The sequence below is a fragment of the Lynx rufus genome, unplaced genomic scaffold, assembly GCF_022079265.1.
Source record: "Lynx rufus isolate CCGP_SWC_20201006 ecotype Redwood Valley unplaced genomic scaffold, mLynRuf1.p SCAF_72, whole genome shotgun sequence".
Lineage (NCBI taxonomy): Eukaryota > Metazoa > Chordata > Mammalia > Carnivora > Felidae > Lynx > Lynx rufus.
Window position 1 is genome coordinate 1 of NW_025814892.1, and position 21,516 is coordinate 21,516.

At 66.4% G+C, this 21,516-nt stretch overlaps 2 protein-coding genes across 2 annotated transcripts in view; one reads left to right on the forward strand and one right to left on the reverse strand.

The window, feature by feature from the left end:
* Positions 1-6: 6 nt before the first annotated feature.
* LOC124502875 (uncharacterized) lies at positions 7-3,418 on the forward strand. The gene is made up of 4 exons (XM_047067460.1): positions 7-39; positions 1,136-1,241; positions 1,784-1,872; positions 2,205-3,418. Exons 1-4 carry the CDS (start codon positions 7-9, stop codon positions 2,640-2,642), a joined length of 666 nt encoding a protein of 221 aa, XP_046923416.1. The 3' UTR covers positions 2,643-3,418.
* Positions 3,328-21,516, reverse strand: part of LOC124502874 (serine/threonine-protein phosphatase 2A regulatory subunit B'' subunit beta-like) — a 34,148-nt gene continuing 15,959 nt past the window's right edge. The window contains exons 3-13 of the mRNA XM_047067459.1: positions 18,800-18,903; positions 18,499-18,601; positions 17,700-17,774; positions 14,627-14,713; positions 13,647-13,803; positions 10,968-11,016; positions 10,191-10,280; positions 9,805-9,980; positions 6,782-6,900; positions 6,597-6,703; positions 3,328-4,053 (exon numbers count right to left, since the gene is read on the reverse strand). Coding sequence (XP_046923415.1) covers positions 3,903-4,053; positions 6,597-6,703; positions 6,782-6,900; positions 9,805-9,980; positions 10,191-10,280; positions 10,968-11,016; positions 13,647-13,803; positions 14,627-14,713; positions 17,700-17,774; positions 18,499-18,601; positions 18,800-18,903 — 1,218 coding nt within the window. The 3' untranslated portion in view covers positions 3,328-3,902. The remainder of the gene's footprint in view (positions 4,054-6,596; positions 6,704-6,781; positions 6,901-9,804; positions 9,981-10,190; positions 10,281-10,967; positions 11,017-13,646; positions 13,804-14,626; positions 14,714-17,699; positions 17,775-18,498; positions 18,602-18,799; positions 18,904-21,516) is intronic.

The following is a 21,516-nucleotide window of genomic DNA, read 5'->3' on the forward strand; positions in this document are numbered from 1 at the left end:
CGTTCGATGCCATCTGCAAAGAGAGCAAGCGGCCGCAAGGTGCGGAGGGGACAGGGAGGGGCGAGGGGGCGAGGGGTCTGGAGCGGAGAGGGGGTAGGGGAGGGGGGTCTGGAGGGGGGAGGGGCGAGGGGTCGTGAAAGGAGGAGAGGGGCGGGGGGGAGGGGGAGGAAGAGGGAGGGGGAGAACGGGGGAGGAGGAGAAAGGAGGAGAACGGGGGAGGAGGAGAAAGGAGGAGGAGGAGGGGGGAGGAGGAGAAAGGAGGAGGGGGGAGGAGGAGGAGGAGGGAGGAGGAGGAGGAGGGGGGAGGAAGAGGGGGGAGGAGGAGGAGGGGGGAGGAGAGGGGGAAGAGGGGGTGGAGGGGGAGGAGGAGGGGGAGGAGGGGGGAGGAGGAGAAAGGAGGAGGAGGGGGGAGGAGGGAGGAGGGGGAGGGGGGGAGGGGGGGGAGGAGAAAGGAGGAGGAGATGGGGGAGGAGGGGGAGGAGAGGGGAGGAGGGGAGGGGGGAGGAGAGGGGAGGAGGGGAGGGGGGAGGAGAGGGAGGAGGGGAGGGGGGAGGAGAGGGGAGGAGGGGAGGGGGGAGGAGGGGAGGGGGGAGGAGGGGAGGGGGGAGGAGAAGGGAGGAGGGGAGGGGGGAGGAGAAGGGAGGAGGGGAGGGGGGAGGAGAAGGGAGGAGGGGAGGGGGGAGGAGAAGGGAGGAGGGGAGGGAGGAAGGAGGGGTAGGGAGGGGCAGGAGGAGGGGGAGGGGGCGGGGGCGGGGAGGGGGGGCGAGGAGGAGCAGGGAAGGGGGAGGAGGAGGAGGGGGCGGGGGAGGGGCGGGGGCGAGGGTTCCGGAGCGGAGAGGGGGGTAGGGGCGAGTAGGGGTCGGGAGGGGTGGGGAGGGGCAGGAGGAGGGGGGCGGGGGCGAGGAGGAGGAGCAGGGAGGGGGAGAGGAGGAGAGGAGGGGGCGGGGAGGGGCGGGGTCGAGGGTTCGGGAGCGGAGAGGGGGTAGGGCGAGGAGGGGGCGAGGAGGGGTCGGGAGGGGGTCGGGTGGGGGAGGAGGAGGGGTCGGGAGTGGAGAGGGGATGGGCCTGGGGTCGGGAGTGGAGGGCGCGGGCGGGGCGGGGCGGCCGGGCGTGGCTGACCCTCCCTGCCGTGCAGAGCTGCCCGCAGCCACCTGCTCCACCTGGACACCAGACACCTTGGCCAGCTCCTCCGCGGGGGACCGAGAGCCGAGGACCCCGTCCAGGGGCCGCAAGTCCAAGCGGTGAGCGCACCGCGGGTGCTGCTGTGCTCCTGTCGCCGGGCGGGCGGGGCGGGGCGGGGCGGGTGCGACTGGGGTGGGGGGTGGGGGATCCCGCCTGAGGCCGAGGCAGGGGTGCGCTGCGTCTGGGGAGGGCAGCCAGGGAGGGGCTCTTCCCCCTGCCGCCCAAAGCGTGGACTAGGGGCACAAGGGTGTTAGGGGTGCAGCTGAGCCCTCCTCCTGGGGGCCGTGTGGCCTCCATGCGTCTCTGGGACCACACCCCCCTCCTCCATCCCATCCCGCCTCCGCCCTGCCTCCCGCCCCCTTGTCTCCCCATCTCTTGCCACACCGCTGCACCCTGCCGCCCCTGCCAGCACCTCTTGCCCCAGCGGGGCCCCTGCTCTCTGGCCCTGTTTCCTGCAGCAAAATGGGCCTCCAGCCCCCTGCTCCCCGAGGGGCCTCCTGCCCCAGGGCCTGTCAACAGGACAGGGACCCGACCGGAGGCAGAGTCCCTGGAGGCCCTGTGTCGGTCTCCCTGGCGAGCGAACCCCCTCCTTCTCTGGCAGGGACATCTTTGACGTTGACTTCCTGTCGTCAGAGGATTCGGACAACTCTTCCAACGAAGACGTGGACGTGGAGGGCATCTCCGTGCAGGGTCTGTGCCGGCCAGGCCTCCGGGAGGTGACCTCGCGGGGGCGCCGGCTTCGGTTCTGGAGGGTGCCCGGGGCGGGGGGGCTGCCTTCCCCCCAGCCACGGCCCCTGGAGGCGGGACGGCTCGTCTGCCACGGGGCCTCCGGGGTGACGCCGTGGCCGCTGTGCCCGTGCGGGGTGCGCGCGTGTCCTTCTGGGTGCTCCCCGGAGATCCAACTCCCGGTCTGCCGGCTCGACGGGTCCGGGTGGCTCCGGGCGGTGGTGCGCACAGCTTTCTCCGTTTGTCCGTCCGTGTGTCTGTGTGTGGGTCCTGAGGGCTGTCTGTCCGTCCCCAGGGAGGATCCGACTGAAGAGGAAACCCCCCACCCCGTGAGGAGCTCCCCCTCCGTTGCTGTGTTCTGTCCCCCGTGGCCACCCACTCCTGGGGTCAGGGAGCCGGTGGCCTCCGAGTTCGGCCGACCCGGGCCCTCCAGGTCTCTAGGCAATGACAGCGACCCCTGCCATCTGCACCTGTGGATCCGAACCCCTCTGTGGGGAGAGGGCTGTGTGACCGCTGACCGGGACCTTGGGATGCCCACCCAGGTGCCTACCGGCTGGCAGCTTTCTCTCCAGGCGACTGCTGTGCTTGGCTGGACGGTTCCAGAACCAGCTGTGTTCTCCGCCGTGGAGCATGGTGCTGGGTCCCTCGTCCTCGCGGTCCTACGTGCGGCGGCTTGGGTGGGCCGCCGGCTGTTCCTGTCACAGCCCAGGGCCTCGCTGTCGGGCATTTTGTGACGTCCGGCGCTGTGGGCCAGCTGCGGGGCAGGGAGGGCCCCGGGGAGCCTGCAGTCTGGTAAGCACGGGGACGCTCCAGACTGGCTGCGTGGACCTGAGGCAGGGGCCTGGGAGGATGCTTTTGGGCCACCCTCCCCCGGACATGCAGGGTGGGGCCTTCTGCCCTTCAAATCTCGTGTTGGTGCCAAACCACAGACCCTTCTCGGCCACTGTGTAGAGGGGGACGGCCCCCCCGCGCATCCCGCACGGAGAAACCAGCCCCCCCCCCCCCCCCCCGCGTGTGCGTCGGACCCCGGCCTGGGGGTTGGCTGCCTGGGTGGGACGTCTCGTCCCCCCACCCCTCCGGTCCCGTCCCCTCTCTTCCATTCTGTCCCAGTCCTGTCCCCAGGACTTGGGAAGCTGCTGTAGGAAAGCGCTGCCCCCCCCACCCCCGCCCCGGCCGTGGGGTCAGGAGCACGCGCCTCGCCTGCAGGCCTTGCGGGGACGGCCATCTGCTGGACGCTCCAGGCCCAGGGCCTGTGACCCTCGGCCGGGCCTCCCATCCCCAGAGCCGTCCGTGCCAGACGGAGTCTCCCTCGTGACACTGCCCTGTGCCCCCAGTAGCGTCGCTGCCTGGTGTCCGTGTTCTCTGTGACCTTTGTGTGCTGTGTCTGTGTTGTGGGCTGGGCGAGCCGGGCCCGGCACAGAGAGTCTGTAACTTCTTTATTTGAAAATACAAACGTGATCTCGTAAAACGTTTTTAAATCGCTATACACACCAAATAAAAGTTAACTTTACACGTTTTGTACACGTACATGAAAACGTAAGTACGCTCGAGGGGGCGCACCCTCCCACACCCTGCACGGAGGATCGTGGCCCGGGCTGTGCCTGGAGACGCTCGTGCAGACGAGACGGAAGGTCCCGGGGCTTCTGGAATGTTCCCGACCGACTCCGTGAGAACAACACGGGGCCACCCGGCACCCAGAAGTCCGCGCACGGCCGGCGACCCCGAGGCAGCTCCTTTGGAGGGGAGCCGTCGGCCAGGCCGCGTAAGTGTCCACACGCCTGAACTCGACGGCTAGCGGGGCCCGCCGGCCAGGGGTTCTGGCCAGGCGGGGACAGGAGCTCCATGACCACGTGACCCGCTTCGCGTCGAATAAAAATTCGTCATCTCCTACAAATCACTTCATTTTCTATAAAAGACAGCTCAACAAACAGCTTTGACTTTTACACACAAGCTGCCTCGCGTCCAGCCGGCTGGCCCGGACCCCCGGCCGCACATCACGAGGGCTGTAGGTCGGCGTCGTCGCACGCGTACTCGTACAGGTCGACGGTGCCCAGGGCCGAGGGCGCCTCGAAGAAGGGCCTCTGGGCCAGCGGAGACCTCAGGACGCTCAGCTTCTGGTCCACGGGACTGAGCTCGGCTTCGTACCTGCAAGCAGGGGCTCGTGAGCGTGCTGGGGCGCGGCCGAGGCAGGCGGCCCCCACGAGCCCCCACGCGGGCCGAGCTGCGGAAGGCCCTCCGTGAAGTGCCCGTGGCCACGGGCCGTGGGCGCCGAGGCCACCTGGCGGAACTCGGCGTTGGGTCTGGACGGACGCCGCGACCCCTGGTCGGGATGACCCGTCTGCACGAAGGACTGGGGACAGGGCAGGGACGCGTGCCGACTTGCGGTCGGCGTCGCAGCCGACGTTCTAGGCCGTGCCGCGGGCCGGCGGAGAGGAGATCGAAGCGTGCTGCTCCAGGCCACGTGCCTGTCGGCGCAGAGGCCCCCGCCCACCCACGACACGCTTACGCGGCCACCTGGTACGGTTACAAGAGGCAAGCGCAAGGTCGGTAAGCCCCACGGGGGTCGCCAGCAACGCGCAGCGGTATGCTGCAAGTTTCGAACCTCCTCAGGGCGCCTGGGTGCCTCAGTCCGCTAAGTGTGTGACTCTCGACTTGGGCTCGGCTCACGATCTCACAGTTCGTGGGTTCGAGCCATGCGTCGCGCTCTGTGCTGACAGCCGGGAGCCTACTTGGGATGCTCTCTCTCTGCCCCTGCCTTGCTCATGCTCCCGCTCTCTCTCAAGAGTAAATCTTTTTTTTTAATTTTTTTTTTTTTCAACGTTTATTTATTTTTGGGACAGAGAGAGACAGAGCATGAACGGGGGAGGGGCAGAGAGAGAGGGAGACACAGAATTGGAAACAGGCTCCAGGCTCTGAGCCATCAGCCCAGAGCCCGACGCGGGGCTCGAACTCACGGACCGCGAGATCGTGACCTGGCTGAAGTCGGACGCTTAACCGACCGCGCCACCCAGGCGCCCCAAGAGTAAATCTTAAAACCCCACCTTCCCGACACCCCAACATCAGGAAGCCCTTCTGTGACAGAAGGCGAGAAGATCCACGTGCTGAAAACCACAAAACACCTCCCGGCAGAAGAGTCAGAGACCCAAGTTGGCAGACAGCGCGCACGTCTGCGGATCAGGGAGCGCGGCGTCGCGGAGAGGCCCAACACCTCCACGCCGGTGAGATTCTCAAACACGAGTCATCGAAACTTCCGTCTGTTTTGTGACAGCACGCCTGCACGAGGCCGGTGGCAACGGTTCACGTCGGCCCGGAACCGAGGGGAAGCCACCCAACGTGGGTCACCTGGTGGGGGGTCGCCCGCGGCACAGAAGGGGCCCCCCCACGAGCACGGTGAACGGCACGGCTCTGCCGCACCTCGGGCCCGCAGAGGCGGTGTGGAGGGACGTGGGGGTGCGCTTCCGTGACGGCCCGGAAATGCACGACGGCCGGCCGAAGGCCAGCACCTGCCAGGGGCCCAGGTGGGGAGGGGTTTGGGGGTGACGGACGCACGCCCTGCTGGATCTCAAACTCTCTTGGGACTGGGGGTCAGGACCCTGGCGGCCCCGTGGCCGCCGAACGGGGGGCGGGGGGTGCCTCTCGTACGCGGGCCCCGCTCCTGACCCCGTGTGACCCTGACCCGGGGGACAGGCGGCCCTGAGGGGGCAGGGGGTGGGTGGGTGAAGAGCCCTGACGGGAGCAGAGAGCCCGTGTGCCGCCTGAGCCTGTCGGGTGCCTGCGTGGAGGCTGGGGTGCCTGAGCCCCCACCTTCTGCACCCTGCGCGCCCAGCCACGCTCGTGGGAGCAGATGCCCGCCGATGCCACACGCGGTCAGCCCCGGGTGAGAGGGCATCCATCCGCACCTGGGCCCCGATGCCCCTGTCCCCCCACGGGCCTCAGGTGCAGACACCAAAGACGAGATTCCCCACTGCGGTGGCCCCGTGAGGGTGTGTTGGGTCCCAGCTCCTGAGCTGGCCTCTCAGACCCCAGCCCCGCAGTGCGTCCCCCCTGCCAGGCCCCTCGGGGAGCCCCCCGCCCGGATCACCGCCCGGGCCCCCGTTCAGCGTGGTGGGGGAGGGGGACGGCTCGGCAGGTCACGTCCTGGGGAGCACGCGGCACATATCGGGGTGGGCGTGGGGGACAGAAGGGGACAGATCGCGCCCTGGGCGGCAGGCCTCACGCGGCCCCGCTGCAGGGCCCGCTCTGGGCCGACCTGGCTGCCGCTCGCAGGTCCCAGCCCGAGGGGACAGGAGGCAGCACTGAGGGGCTGTTTCCGGGGAGGGGGCGGGCGGGTGGGCACTCGCTCCCGGGTCCCCGCGTGGCCACAGAGCCTGGGGAAGGGCCCTGGCGGTGGAGCTCTGCCAGGGCGGGGTTTGTGTCCGGGCCGCGCGGGGAGCGCCAGTTCCATTTCGGGTTCGGGACACCCGCAGCTGCCTTTCCCGGCCCACGGGGTCCCTTCTCGTGGGGGCAGACACTCGTCACACGGATGTCAGAGGCCCCACCGGAGCCAGGGGGCGGCCCCGGGAGTCGCCGGCTCTGGACGGAGCCCGTCCGGGGTCGGGCACGTGTGGTTTGAAAGGAGGCGCCCGCCGGCCGCTCGGCACCCGCGTCCGCCCGGCTGTCCCCGCGTCCCCGCGCGCACACGCACTCACCCGTCCTCCCACGGCTCTCCCGCAGCCTCCTCGGCCACCAGGATGTCGTACTCCTCGGCCGCGTACTTCTCCCAGTCGGAGAGCTCGGGGCCCTCGCTCTCGCTCTCCTGGATGAGACACGGGCGTCACGCGGCGCAGACGCGGCCGCCACCCCACGCGCTCCCTGCCACGCCTGCCACGCTCACCCTGAGCAGGGACACCTGTTCCTTCTGTTCGTGGTCGAGGTATTTCTCGATGTTGAAGAAGGTGTCAAAGAACACGTTGGCCAGTTTGCAGTTTTTCAGATCGTGGAGCGTGATTTTCCCTATGGGCCGTGAAGCGTTTTCAAGACGGTTACTCCCGGGGGCGCGTTCACGAGGGTCCGTCGGGGGGTACGCGTCCTAACTCGCAGAGAAACTGCACTTTGTGACACAACTGGGCAAAACACACACGCGCAAGAGGGACCCCAGTGTGGGCGGACGGCTGGGGGGGGTGGGGAGGGCAGCCGGGACCAGAGGACTGGGGTCCTGAACACTCGCACCAGAGGGTCCCCGGTGTGGGCGGACGGCTGGGGGGGGCAGCCGGGACCAGAGGCCTGGGGTCCTGAACACTCGCACCAGAGGGTCCCCGGTGTGGGCGGACGGCTGGGGGGGGGGGGGGCAGCCGGGACCAGAGGCCTGGGGTCCTGAACACTCGCACCAGAGGGTCCCCGGTGTGGGCAGACGGCTGGGGGGGGGCAGCGGGGACCAGAGGCCTGGGGTCCTGAACACTCGCACCAGAGGGTCCCCGGTGTGGGCGGACGGCTGGAGGGGGGGGCTGCGGGGACCAGAGGCTTGGGTCCTGAACACTCACAACAGAGGGTCCCCGGTGTGGGCGGACGGCTGGGGGGGGGGCAGCGGGGACCAGAGGCCTGGGGTCCTGTGTGGCCCGGAATGGGTGAGAGGACGCACGCACGTGGAGGAGGAGCGCAGGAACAGAGAGGACCTCGGCCACCAGGGGGCGCCCGCCACCCACATCACGGAGCCAACGACCGGGGACGGCAGCAGGGCCCCCAAGCTGCGGCCAGGACCCCGGGATGAGGGGCAAACACGGCGAACACCCCAAGACCGTGTTTCCTCCGGACACGGAAACACAAGACTAACGGCGGCCTCACGGCCCGGGAACAGTCTCCCTCCGTCCCTCTCAAGGTGCCCTGGGGTCCTTCCTTGTGCCACCGCGGGCCTCCCCGTTGGTCACGGGCTTCTCAGCTGAGGGGTGTCAGGGGGGGACCCCCCTCCCCCCCGACTCCCTGGCCGACCCCGCGGTGTGGGCGCCAGGGGCAGGGACCGGAGCCGGTCGGGGCAGGGGGGGGGGGCCGGTGTCCACGGTGCTGTCCCACACCGGGAGCTTGGGCTCCGACTCGCCGAGGTGGGAAACGCGGGAGACCCAGGGTCAGGGACATCCACCTTCCCGACGCGGGCGGGCGGGACGGGGGTCCTCAGCTGACAGCCCAGGGCCTTTCACAGGTGAGGGCTGAGGGGACCCTGGGGCCTGGGAGGGCGCCGGAAGCGAAGCCACGGGACCAGGGGCAACAGCAGCTGCCCCTGCCCTGGGTGGGGTCCTGCGATGTGGTTGGTCCCAGCCCTCCCCGAGGCCCCGCCCACCGCGTCACCGACTCGGGGCGGGGCTGGCCGACTCGGGGCGGGGCCGGCCGGTACCAGAGTGGGCGTCCCTCGCGTGGGCGTCCCTCGCGTGGGCGTCCCTCGCATCAGACGGCCTGTCTTCCTCCGCGGGAGCGTCTCTCACACGGGGGGGCACCCCGCGTCACACGGGGATGTCCCTTACGGGGGGGACCCGCGCTCAAGCGCAGTTGCCCGCACCTGGAGGCGTCCCACCTCACAGGGAGAGCGGCCCCTCACTCGGGGTCCCTTACACAGGAGGCATCACCATGACAGGGGCACGTTTCCTCCCGCGGGGCAACGTCCCACAAGGGGGGGCACCCCGATACCGAGAACATCCCACACGGGTGGCCCCTCACAGGTCCCAGGGGTCCTTCCCCGACACAGCAGGGGGCATCTCATCTCAGGGGAGGGACATGTCACGCCACAGGGGGCATCTCCTCACACACACGGGATGGGGGGGGGATCTTCTCATAGGGGTGGGGTCTCCTCACACACTGGGGGTGCATCTCCTCACACACGGGGGCGGGGCATGTCCTCACACACGGGGGGCATCTCCTCACACACGGGGTGGGCATCTCACACACGGGGGGGCACCTCCTCACTCACGGGGGGGGCATCTCCTCACACACTGGGGGTGCATCTCCTCACACACGGGGGCGGGGCATGTCCTCACACACGGGGGGCATCTCCTCACACATGGGGGGGGCATGTCCTCACGGGGGGGGGGCATCTCACTCGCGGGGGGGGGCATCTCCTCACACACGGGGGGGGACATCTCACGGGGGGGGCATCTCACACACGGGGGGCATCTCCTCACACGGGGGGGGGCATCTCACACACGGGGGCCATCTCACACACGGGGTGGGCATCTCACACACGGGGGGGCACCTCCTCACTCACGGGGGGGGGCATCTCCTCACTCACGGGGGGGCATCTCCTCACACGGGGGCTCATCTCCTCACACGGGGGCATCTCCTCACACGGGGGGGGGCATCTCACACACGGGGGGGCATCTCCTCACTCACGGGGGGGCATCTCCTCACACACGGGGGGGGCATCTCACCACGGGGGGGCATCTCCTCACACGGGGGGGGGAATCTCGTCACACGGGGGGGCATCTCCTGACACACGGGGGGGGGCTCTTGTCACACGGGGGGGCATCTCCTGACACACGGAGGGGGCATCTCACTCGCGGGGGGGGCATCTCCTCACGGGGGGGCATCTCCTCACACACGGGGGGGGACATCTCACACACGGGGGGGAGGGCATCTCCTCACTCGCGGGGGGGGGCATCTCCTCACACACGGAGGGGGCATCTCACTCGCGGGGGGGGGGCATCTCCTCCCACACGGGGGGGGGGGACATCTCACGGGGGGGGCATCTCACACACGGGGGGGCATCTCCTCACACGGGGGGGGAATCTCATCACATGGGGGGGCATCTCCTGACACACGGGGGGGGGCTCTTGTCACACGGGGGGGCATCTCCTGACACACGGGGGGGGATCTCACATGGGGGGGCATCCTTTCCCTCTAGGGGCAGCAGCGTCTCCTCACACGGGACGTTACCTTCGCTCTGGGGCTTCACCAGGTCCAGCATCTGGCACAGGCAGTCCTCGAAGGGCAGGGCCTCGATGGCCATGCTGTCCAGCCTGCGGCACTGCTCCTCGTAGAAGTACTCCAGTTCGAACATGGACAGGGCCCCGTCCCCGTCCAGGTCCATGCAGCGGAACCAGTACTCGATGCTGCGGTCACGGCAGGTCAGGGCGAGCCTCCGTCAGCCCGGCCGTCCGGGACGCGAGGACCCCGGCCCGGCCCCCCCCACCCCTCCCCGGGCCCGGGGCCGGCCTCGCCGGGACGCGGCCCTGCTGGCGCCCACGCTCGGGGACGACCGCCACCCCAGGGCTTCCGAGCGCCGTACCCAACAGACCGCGCGACAGCGCCGCAACGCGTACCTGGTTGGAGTTTTTTTGTCTTCCTCAGAGATCAGAAACCAGACAAAGTCGGCGTAGCTGATCTTTCCTTCCTTCTGTACTTTTCTGCCCCTGGGTTCCGGGCCGAGAGCAGCAGACGAAACGGGGTCAGGGGGAAGTGGCCTGAGGCGGGACGTCCCCGCCCGCTCCCCGCCGGGAGTGGAACCTGGCGTTTGGCCCCGTCCTGCACTTGGCTCCCGCCGGGGGAGGCCCGAGAGGACGCGCGCCCCCACGGTGGGGGGGGGGGGGTTACCCTGCAACCACGGATGGGGCAGGGGTGGCCGCACGGCCTCGGTCAGGGCCACCGCGTGGCCTCCGATGGCCCTACTCCAGGGCTCCCTCACATGCCCCGGGCCTGACGTGACCCACCCACACGGGGCCGTCCTCAACCACCCCTCACTGATGACCTCTTGTGACAACAGCGTTCGCCCCCTTCGGACCTCATGTGACAAAGACGCGCGTCCCCTCGTTTATGATCTCACATAACAGACGCGTGTGTGTCCCCTCTGATATCACGCGACAGACCTATGTCTCCCTTTCCCAGGAGCTCGTGTGACGATGGCAAGTATCCTCCCTTACGTATGACCTTGCGTGACAACAGCACGCGTGTCCTCCTCATGACCTCACGTGACAAGAGCACTCATGCTCGACACAGGACAAGTTCACATGAGGCAGCGAATGAGACAGAACGGGACACAGGGCTCAGAACACGGGGCGCAATCACCAGAAAACCCAAGAAGCGGTGGCTGTCACACGTACCTGGTCACCGCCCCTGAGAATATCCTCTCGATCATCTTGGTGGACAGAGCTGTGGAAACGGAGTCGGGCCGTGAGCCACGTGCGCACGCCTGCGGTCACGGCCCGACCTCACGCGAGCGGGGCCGGCCGGGCGGGCTCGGGTCAGGAACGCCGAGACCCGGGCCGGGCGGAGGTGCCACAGAGGGCCCGAGTCCCGCACGTGTCCTCCCCGGGGTGCCACCCACGGACGGAGCCCAAATCCAAGCCGCGAGAGTGGAAAGCCGACCTGGGTGCTCCGAGAAGAAACGCGCTGGGAAGAGCACGACACGTGTCTATTCCCGCTTCCAGGTGCCCCGACTCCCAACTGTCTCCCTTCGTGATCAAAACCAAACGCGTCCAGCTGACCCCTGACAGGGGGGAGGTGACCACATCGGTCAGCGGAGGTGCCGGGCCCGACCCGGCACTGAGCCGGGAGCTCCGACAACACACATTCATCCTCTCCCAGGGCTGCTTCCTCCTGAGGCCGGTCTCCTGGGCGTGTAGACGCCGTCTTCTCCCCGTGTCCTCATGCGGTCACCCCTCTGTGCGTGCCTGTGTCCTCGTCCCCTCTTCTCGTAAGGACGCCAGCCCTGTGGGATCAGGGCCCACTCGACCGACCTCACTTTACCTTAATCCCCTCTTTTTAAAAACCCCACCTCCACTGACAGGGCCATTCTCGGATCCTGGGAGGCGTGGCTCCAAAAACGAATTGGGGTGGGGCCCAGAGCAGCCCATTCCAAGCACCGTGCCCACAAGACAGGGAAACGAAGACAGCGTCTGTCCACGTCTCCCATTTCATGCTACGCCAATGAATGTCGCCCTGATACGAAATGACCGGATGCTACAAGAGGCTCAACTGTGTCTCCTCAAAACACACGCCTGCATCCTGGTTCCTGGCATCCGGAGGTGGGTCCTTAATTGGCAACAGGTGTTTGCAGACGTGATTAAGTGAAAGACCTGAAACGAAGTCACCCTGAATGATCAAGATGGCCCCAAGACAATGAGCGTCCTCGTAAGAGACAGAAGAGAGACGCAGACACAGAGGAGAAGCCACGTGAAGGCGGAGGCAGAGACGGGAGGGACGCGGCCACGAGCCCAGGGATGCCTGGAGCCTCAAAAGCTGGAAGAGGCAGGAAGGAGCCTCCCCTGGAGCCTCTGGAGGGACTGTGGTCCTGCCCCGCCTGGATCTCAGCGGCTCGGCCCCGCCAGGATTTCACCAGCCTTGCCTGCTGGATCTCAGCGACCCTACCTTGCCTGGATCTCAGTGGTCCTGCCAGCATGGATCTCAGCAGCCCTGCCTGAATCTCAGTGGTCCTGCCCTGCCTAGATCTCCGTGGCCTTTCCCTGCCTAGATCTCAGTGGTCCTATCCCTCCTGGATCTCAGCAGCCCTGTCCCTCCTGGTTCTCAGGGGTCCTGCCCTGCCTGCATCTCAGTGATCCTGCCCCTCCTGGATCTCAGCAGCCCTGTCCCTCCTGGATCTCAGTGGTCCTGCCCTGCCTGAATCTCAGTGGTCTTGCCCTGCTTGGATTTCAGTGGTCCTGTCCCTCCTGGATCTCAGCGGCCCTGCCCCTCCTGGATCTCAGTGGCCCTGCCCTACCTGGATCTCAGGGGTCCTGTCCTGCCTAGATCTCAGTGTTTCTGCCCCTTCTGGATCTCAGGGGTCCTGTCCTGCCTAGATCTCAGTGTTTCTGCCCCTTCTGGATCGCAGCGGTCCTCGTGCCTGGATCTCAGCGGCCCTGCCCTGCATGGATCTCTGCGGTCCTGCCCTGCTTGGATCTCAGCAGCCCTACCCTGCCTGGATCTCAGCGGCCCTGCCTGGATCTCAGACTGTGGTCTGCAGAAGTGGAGGAGGAGAACTTCCTGCCGCGGGATGGCCCTGGTTTGTGTGGAAACTTCTGCACAGCCGTCCTGGGCATCGCTGCTTCGTAAATTCCTTGACTCTAGAGTTTTGGTCTTCAGACAAAAACAGGATACCGTTCTATTGCTTTAGGCCCTGTGCTATGGCAGCCCCAGGAAATATGCCCTCTCACTTGGATGTGGAGATCCAGAGACTGAAAACATGGAGCCTCGAAGGAAATGTACCTTGTGGCTGCAGGGGAAGAAGTCACCTCTGACCCCCTCTGCCTGGCTGCCGCCGCCCACGTCAGACAACCCTGTGGGCCCCAACGCTCTCACAGGTGGGGCTGGCTTACGTGGGCAGGTCGGCCCCCCGCGTGTCCACGTGTTGCCGTCTTCTGTGTGCATGTGTCCCACGTGCGTCCCCGTCTCTAGTGCTGTGCCCCGCACGTCCCGTGTCTACCCCGTGTGTGCCCTGCACGTCCCACGTGTCCGCCCGTCTCACGTATTGTGCCCCGAGCGTCTCGTGTGTCTCCATATCCCGTGTGCGCTGCGGGTTGCATGTATGTCCGTGTCTCACGAATGCCCTGCAAGTGCCACGTGTGTTCCTGTCTCACGCGTGCACGTCCGGCGTCTCCCGTGTGTGTCCCGCAACCACAGACCACTCCCGGAGACAGGAGAGGTGAACGGGAGAGGAAGGCGGTTTTAGGCATCGGGCCACAGGCCCGGGGGAGGCGGCCATGGCCAGTGGCACCGGCCAGAGCCGAGTACCCAAGGGGCCGATGCTCGTGGGCCCCCTTGTCCCACGCAGGCCGCGAGCTCACCGTGGTCATTGTGCCGGGCCAGGTCCTGGGAATCGATGAGAAGGTCATGGTCCGTGTCCAGCTCCCAGAACTTGCAGTAAATCACATAGAAGTGCTCGTACGAGAAATACTCCGTCAGCTGGTTGATGTCTGCTTCCTCTTCCAAGAGCGCCACGTTCTGCCAACACAAACCCAACAAACCTGCTACCCTCCTCTCGGCGCGATCCCCACGGGAGGGGGCCCCTCGTGGGTGGGACCGCCGGGCAGCTTATGTCACAACAGGCCCGAGGGGTGGGAGCACGGCACCCGGGTCAGGAGCCCACCCAGGCGAGGGTCCGGCCCGAGACCCGGCGCGGCTGCCGCTGGCTGCGAGAGGCAGTCCTGCGGGCGTCCCCGCTCTCACCGCTGCGGCCTCCTGATGAGGACGGGTCAGCCCCGTCCTCATTAACGTCCACACGTCCGCAGAACCCGAGTGAGGAGGGCACCCCGCACCCCAGTTCCCACGGTCCTGCAATGGATGCTGGGAGGTCGCTGGGTAGACGGTTGGGTAGAGGGTGGAGGGTGAAGAACGGAACAACAGAATGATGGAAGAACGGTGGAGGGAGAATGGAAAGGTGGAGGATGGATGGAGGGAGGAGGGTGGAGGACGGAGGGAGGAAGGTCGGAGGATGGAGAGATGAGGGTGGAGGATGGGTGGAGAAGGGTAGGAGACGGGTGGAGGATGGAGGCAGGAGGGTGGAGGATGGGTGGAGGAGGGTGGAGAATGGATGCAGGGTGCATGGAGAAGGGTGGAGGATGGGTGGAGAGGGTGGAGGAGGGATGGAGGACGGTGGAAGATGGAAGGAGGAGGGTGGAGGATGAATGGAGGACGGTCTAGGTTGGATGGAGGAGGATGCAGGAGGACGGAGGAGGGTCAGAACGCAAGATGGCAGACGGAAAGGCAGGTGGGTATGAATAATGGGTGTACGTAGGCCCTGCGTCCCTGCTGGCCGGCCGCCTACCTGCAGGAACGTGCTTCTCCGGAGCTCCGCACACGTGATCCTCCCCGACCAGGACCTGTTGACGGTGTAGAAGATCCTCTGTATGACCTGCAGGGGAAAGGCCGTCAGCGGAGCGCCCGGACCCCCGGCGACGCGGGACCCCGTGTCTCGGGCCGAGGCCCCGCCCTGCACGTGCCCGACAGCCGCGTCAGGGATGGGCACGCTTCTGGGTCACGGGGAGGCGCCAAGGGGGCCCGCGGGGTCTGTCCGCCCACTAGCAGCAGCCCGGCCCACTCAGGTGGGCCCGTGCGGGCGACGGACGCACCTGAGCCGGGACGGGGCTGTGGGCAGGACTTCCCGGAAGGCCAGGAGTCCTCACGGCGCGCTCAGGGAACGACCCGCTCTGACCACGTCCACGAACACAAGTCACCACCGGGTCGGGAGCATCAGCGGAAGGCCGGAGAGGGCCGCACACCAGGCTCGGCTATGAATCCCAGATGGGGACGGCCTGTCCTCACCTGTCCTCACCCAGGACATCCGTCACCTGTCATCACCTGTCCTCGTCCCAGGACATCCCTCACCTGTCTCACCTGTCCTCGTCCCAGGACATCCCTCACCTGTCTCACCTGTCCTCGTCCCAGGACATCCCCTCACCTGTCTCACCTGTCCTCGTCCCAGGACATCCCTCACCTGGCCTCACCTGTCCTCGTCCCAGGACATCCCTCACCTGTCCTCACCTGTCCTTGTCCCAGGACATCCCTCACCTGTCTCACCTGTCCTCGTCCCAGGACATCCCTCACCTGGCCTCACCTGTCCTCGTCCCAGGACATCCCTCACCTGGCCTCACCTGTCCTCGTCCTAGGACATCCCTCACCTGTCCTCACCTGTCCTTGTCCCAGGACATCCCTCACCTGTCGTCACCTGTTCTCATCCCATGACATCCCTCACCTGTCCTTACCTGTCCTCGTCCCAGGACATCCCCTCACCTGTCTCACATGTCCTCGTTCTAGAACATCCCTCACCTGTCCTCGCCCCAGGACATCCCTCACGTGTCCTCACCTGTCCTCATCCCAGGACACGTGTCACCTGCCTTTGTCCCAGGACATCTCTCACCTGTCCTCACCTGTCCTCGCCCCAGGACATCCCTTACCTGTCCTTGTCCCAGGACATCCCTCACCTGTCTTCACCTGTCCTCGTCCCAGGACATCCCTCACCTGTCTCACCTGTCCTCGTCCCAGGACATCCCTCACCTGTCTCACCTGTCCTCGTCCCAGGACATCCCTCACCTGGCCTCACCTGTCCTCGTCCCAGGACATCCCTCACCTGTCTCACCTGTCCTCGTCCCAGGACATCCCTCACCTGGCCTCACCTGTCCTCGTCCCAGGACATCCCTCACCTGTCTCACCTGTCCTCGTCCCAGGACATCCCTCACCTGGCCTCACCTGTCCTCGTCCCAGGACATCCCTCACCTGTCTCACCTGTCCTCGTCCCAGGACATCCCTCACCTGGCCTCACCTGTCCTCGTCCCAGGACATCCCTCACCTGTCTCACCTGTCCTCGTCCCAGGACATCCCTCACCTGGCCTCACCTGTCCTCGTCCCAGGACATCCCTCACCTGTCTCACCTGTCCTCGTCCCAGGACATCCCTCACCTGGCCTCACCTGTCCTCGTCCCAGGACATCCCTCACCTGGCCTCACCTGTCCTCGTCCCAGGACATCCCTCACCTGTCTCACCTGTCCTCGTCCCAGGACATCCCCTCACCTGTCTCACCTGTCCTCGTCCCAGGACATCCCTCACCTGGCCTCACCTGTCCTCGTCCTAGGACATCCCTCACCTGTCCTCACCTGTCCTTGTCCCAGGACATCCCTCACCTGTCGTCACCTGTTCTCGTCCCATGACATCCCTCACCTGGCCTCACCTGTCCTCGTCCCAGGACATCCCCTCACCTGTCTCACATGTCCTCGTTCTAGAACATCCCTCACCTGTCCTCGCCCCAGGACATCCCTCACGTGTCCTCACCTGTCCTCATCCCAGGACATGTGTCACCTGCCTTTGTCCCAGGACATCTCTCACCTGTCCTCACCTGTCCTCGCCCCAGGACATCCCTTACCTGTCCTTGTCCCAGGACATCCCTCACCTGTCTTCACCTGTCCTCGTCCCAGGACATCCCTCACCTGTCGCCACCTGTCCTCGTCCCAGGACATCCCTCACCTGTCGCCACCTGTCGTCACCTGTCCTCGTCCCAAGACATCCCTCACCTGTCCTCACCTATCCTTGTCCCAGGACACCTATCACTTGCCTTTGTCCCAAGACATCCCTCACCTGTCCCTGCCCGTGAGGACAGAATGTGCGTGAAGGGTGCACATACAAAGCCTTGTGCGTGTTCGGCACCCAGCGTCCTTGGTTGCCACTCACAACTGCGGTCACCTTCCCTTCACGATGACCCCTAATGCCAGTGACAGGGGAACCAGGACAGGATGGCGTGTGGCCTCCCCAGGCAAACACAGAGCTCCTCTCGTGCACATCCTGTGTCACAGAACGCGCGTGTGTACCCGGCCAGAAAGCCCACCTGCACGCCGGGCTCAGGCACCGGGGAGAGGGGAGCCCGCTCGGGAGGAGAGTGCTGGCTGGTGGGCGGGCGAGGGCCAGGCCCTTCGTCCCAGGCCACCCTCTCATGTGCCCAGGGGCTGGGGACAGGGCCGGGCAGTGAGTCCCCTGCCTCCCGGGCAGGCCGGCCCCTGGCCACGACGCTTCAAAGAGCAGGTAAGTGCCGTCCCAGAGCTGAGACGTCCTCCCAGGCTCAGCGGCCCCAGCCCAGCCCTCTCCCGCCCAGGGAGGGAGAGCAGGCAGGTCTCGGGGACGCCCCCTCCCTCGTGCTAGAGTCTCACTGCTGGACGTGTGGCAAGACCCGCGAGGCGCTTCCCGCGCTCGTGGTGCTCCGTGCCCGCAGACGGGACCTCCGCCTCTCAGTGCCCCTCGCCCGGGACCCACTGGGGAGATGGTGCCAACACCTTATTCACAGGTGAGAGACCCGGGGTCGGAAGGGCCACAGCCCGGGCACCCGGGGGCAGCGGACTGCGTCTGTGTACTCACGGTGGTGATGTAGCGGGAGTGGAACTCAGACGCCTCCTTCAGGAAGGCCAAGCCCGGGTGCGTGTTCACCACATCCTGCGCACGTGAGACAAGACGGACGTGGGGGACGCGCACCGTGCCCGCCGAGCCCCGGAGCCCGTCTGCCGCGTGCCCCCACGGCTTCTGCACGGATGCCCGCCAGGCGTGGCGGCGGTGTGAGCGTGTCGCTGCCTCACCCACGGGCTCGGAGACCACGGCCGGTTCCCGGGAGCCCGCACGGCACCTGTCCCCAGCAGCTGAGACCCGACGGGACAAACACGGAACGGCCCCCGCGCAGCGGCACGCATGCGATACCCTCACTTCCGAGCGGCACCCACGGGAGCCTTCAGGTCACGTCTGCGGGGATAAGTGCGCTACCGGGAAGGGCTGCGTGGAAAATGCCGCAACGCGAGAACCGCCCATGCTCGAGGACCGCGCTCAGGCTGCGCGACGCCCCGCACGGGCGTGGAGGGGAGGGGAGCGGAGCGCTGCGTGCGAGGACGTTCTGGAACGCCACAGCCTGTGCCTACGCCGCAGGGGAGCCCGCCAGGGGCCGGAGTCCCCCCTCCACGGCCCCGCCACTCACACACGCTCGCACCGCGCAGCGCACGCGCGGTCCCGCCAGCGACGCGGGCTCGAAGGGGCGGGTCCCCGAGCCGTGTGTGTGGAACGCGCTACCCTGAGGAAAGGGAGCCCCGTCTCGCAGCTGGCACGCAGCGCGGAGGCAGGGGCAGAGCCGTGAGGAGGGGAGAAGGTGCCTGCGGCGCAGACGTGGGCGCACCTGTAGGAAGGGGACGAAGTCCTCCTGCACCAGGTAGTTACAGCCGGGATTCATGAGCAGGTGGACGAACTTGGCTGCGTCGTCGTGGCAGTTCTGGAGGATCCTGCAGCGACAGAGGACATGCCGGCGGTCCCCCCACGCCACGTCCACGAGGCCCCTCCCAGACGCGGGCGGCGGACGGACGCTGGGCCCCCCACCCTGGAGGCCAGCCCCCTGCTCTCGCCATCTCGGCCGCAGGAGCCCGGGCCCGTGACGTCCCCTCTCCCGACACCCGCCCCCGGCGCTCCCGCCTGGGACTCACTTTCTCCACATGGCGACGAACTTGTGCACGGACACGGAGCCCGTGCGCTCTCCCCCGGCACTGCAGAAGAGCGGTCCCTTCCAGTACAGCGGGCAGCCACAGGCCTACGGGACGGGGGCACAAGCGGGCGGTCAGCGCCTCCCGGGCCCCCACCGCGGCGCGGCCACCACACCCCGCGCTCCCACGGGGACGCCGCAGACAACTTCTGCTGCGCCAAGACCCCTCTGGAAGCCCATGAGCCCCGCACACACGAGCTCCAGTGAGCCGTGAAACACACAGCGTGCGTCTTCCCCGTGCACCAGGGACAGCATCTGTCACATCGGGTGACGGGAAGGCAGCTCGAGGACGGGGAACGGACCACCCCCTGACCAGCACACAGTCTACCGGCAGGCAACCAGCAGGTGCCCAAACTCTGCACGTCTAGAAACACCTCATGATAAACACGGACGATACGACAGACAGCATAAATTAGGAAGGGCTCCGAAATGCAACAGTGAAAACGCCGTCCATCGGATTCACCAAACGAGCACTGACAGGGGCGTTCGGCCCGCGTAGCAGCACAGAAGGCTGAACGCCGGCAATCTACGCTCCCGTTGCAAAAAAGCAAACAAAAGAAGAAACACAGAACAGGCAGAGATGAAGATGAAAGAGAGCAAATATCTTAATACGGAAAATCAGCAAAACCGAAAGTCCGTTCTTTGAAGATCTAAAAAAGACCGTAACGCCCCTCAGAAATACTCGTCAAGAACTAAAGAAAACACAAGTTACGAATGTCCGCTGTCACGGCAGTTCCCACACACGACAGAAAGGCAGGAAGCGCGTGACACCAATGACTTCACGCCAACACGTGCCACAGCTTTGGGGACACGCACAGACTCCCGGATCCAGGGGTCTAACCAAATGGACACAAGAAAAGGTCTGAACAGTTCTATGCACCTGCAAAACAACAAGCCTTAACTCCAAACTTTCCCACAAAGAAAAGTCCGGGCCCCAAAAGTCCGCCAACGAGCTTGTTCAAATATTTATGGAAGAAATCACACGGACCGCACACAAACTCTTCCAGAGACTGAAAGTAAGGGGCATTGGGTAATTCTCATTACGAAGGCTGCACACATACTGACATGTGTCAGGAACGCAAGGAGAATTAGGAGCTGGTTATCCATCGCGATCAGTAATGCAGAAATGCCACAGAAAACGCATCGTGAACCGATTGAACTCAGCCATTAAACAAACAGCGATGAACAAACAGCACACAGAGAAACTAAGAACAGTGACGTACCTTCTTCCTTTAATGTTTTTTTGTAATGTCTACCCCCAGTGTGGGGCGCGAACGCACAGCCCCGAGACCAGGAGTCACGCACGCCACAGCCTGGGCCAGCCACCTGCCACGGGAACACTTACCGCGATGAAGGGAATCCACACAAGGCCCGCGGCTCATGTCACGTGCCAGGGTGACGCGTGCAGGCCCCGTGCCTGAGCCGGGACCCAAGCCAGGGCACCAGTGCTGCAGGCCGGCCCGGCCAGGCGCTGCGGCCGGAGAAGACAGGCCGCACAGGAGGGCCCGAGAGTGTGGAAGTCACAAACGTGTGGCAGGGCATGCGGGAACGCGGAGGGACTCGGAGGGCAGTGAGGACGCGCCCGGGAGGAAGCGTAGCCACGTCGCCAGGCGCAAGCACCGTGTCTGTGAGGCCGTTCTGCGCCCACACGCTGGCAACAACCGGAAAACGAACTCGTCCGCAGCGCTGTGTGCGAAACGTGTCCAGAAACCCATCAAGCGCGCACCCCACACGGCGTCACGTGTCCACAGAGCCGGGCACGGATCTTTGCCGGGACACCGAGGACCCCGTGCCGGGCTCCCGCAGTGGACGAGCCGACGCCGGTTCCCGGAACGAGCGACCCACGGGCTCGACGCGAGGCCAGCAAGCACCAGCGGGTGTCTGTGGGACAGGGAAGCTGCTTCGAAGGTGCTGCGGGGACACGGAGGGCTCTGCAGGCTTACTGCTGAGTGACGTGCGTGACCCGGGCGCATCTGGGCCAAGAGGGACCCGCCGGCCGCAGGGAACAGGGTGGGGAGCAGATCGGACCCGGCAACGGATCCCGCGGTTCGGGGGCAACGAGTGGGCTCCAACAGGAGTGCCGCGCCACCGGGAAAGCCGCCCTCAGCTGCGCCACGAGCAGTGCGCGACGGGTCCCCGTCCGGAACGGGACCGCCAAGGCCGCAAACTCTCCGCGGGAACACGTGACGAGCGGATCAGCCTGGCTCCAGGGCCGCGAAGACAGACTCCCCAAGCGGGACGCGGAGCACCCTCAGCCCCGGAGGGAGGCCCGCGTCAGCTTCACGTCAGCACCGTCTGCCGGGAGATGCCGTCGAACGAGGGAACGGAACCCACTGGCGGCCACGTGAGCGTCTGACCAGAGCCACGGGCGGCATGTTCCGGAAGGGCCAGTCGAGGGGCCAAAGGCCGCCGTGGCAGTGCGTCAGCCCGAACAAGCAGTCACTCTGAGAACGGGACGCACACACGCCCGTGCGCCTGCGAACACGCGCTCCACCTCAGGACTCGTGACGCAGACGCCAGGAAGCGTGCGAGGAGGAATCAGGGCGGCCCGCACGGAAGCGGCCACGTGTCTGCGAGCAGGGCCCTGCACGAACGCTGTGCCCACCCACCCCCTTGGGGGTGCTGCCTTGGAGCCGGATCGCGGAGGAGAGCGCGGGGACC

What these genes read in the sequence shown, in the direction of transcription:
- LOC124502875 (XM_047067460.1), top strand. Translation starts at nt 7, where the DNA reads ATGCCATCTGCAAAGAGAGCAAGCGGCCGCAAG. An exon ending in AGGGGCCGCAAGTCCAAGCG is followed by an intron (nt 1,242 to 1,783) that starts GTGAGCGCACCG and finishes CTTCTCTGGCAG; the next exon opens with GGACATCTTTGACGTTGACT. An exon ending in GGAGGGCATCTCCGTGCAGG is followed by an intron (nt 1,873 to 2,204) that starts GTCTGTGCCGGC and finishes TCCGTCCCCAGG; the next exon opens with GAGGATCCGACTGAAGAGGA.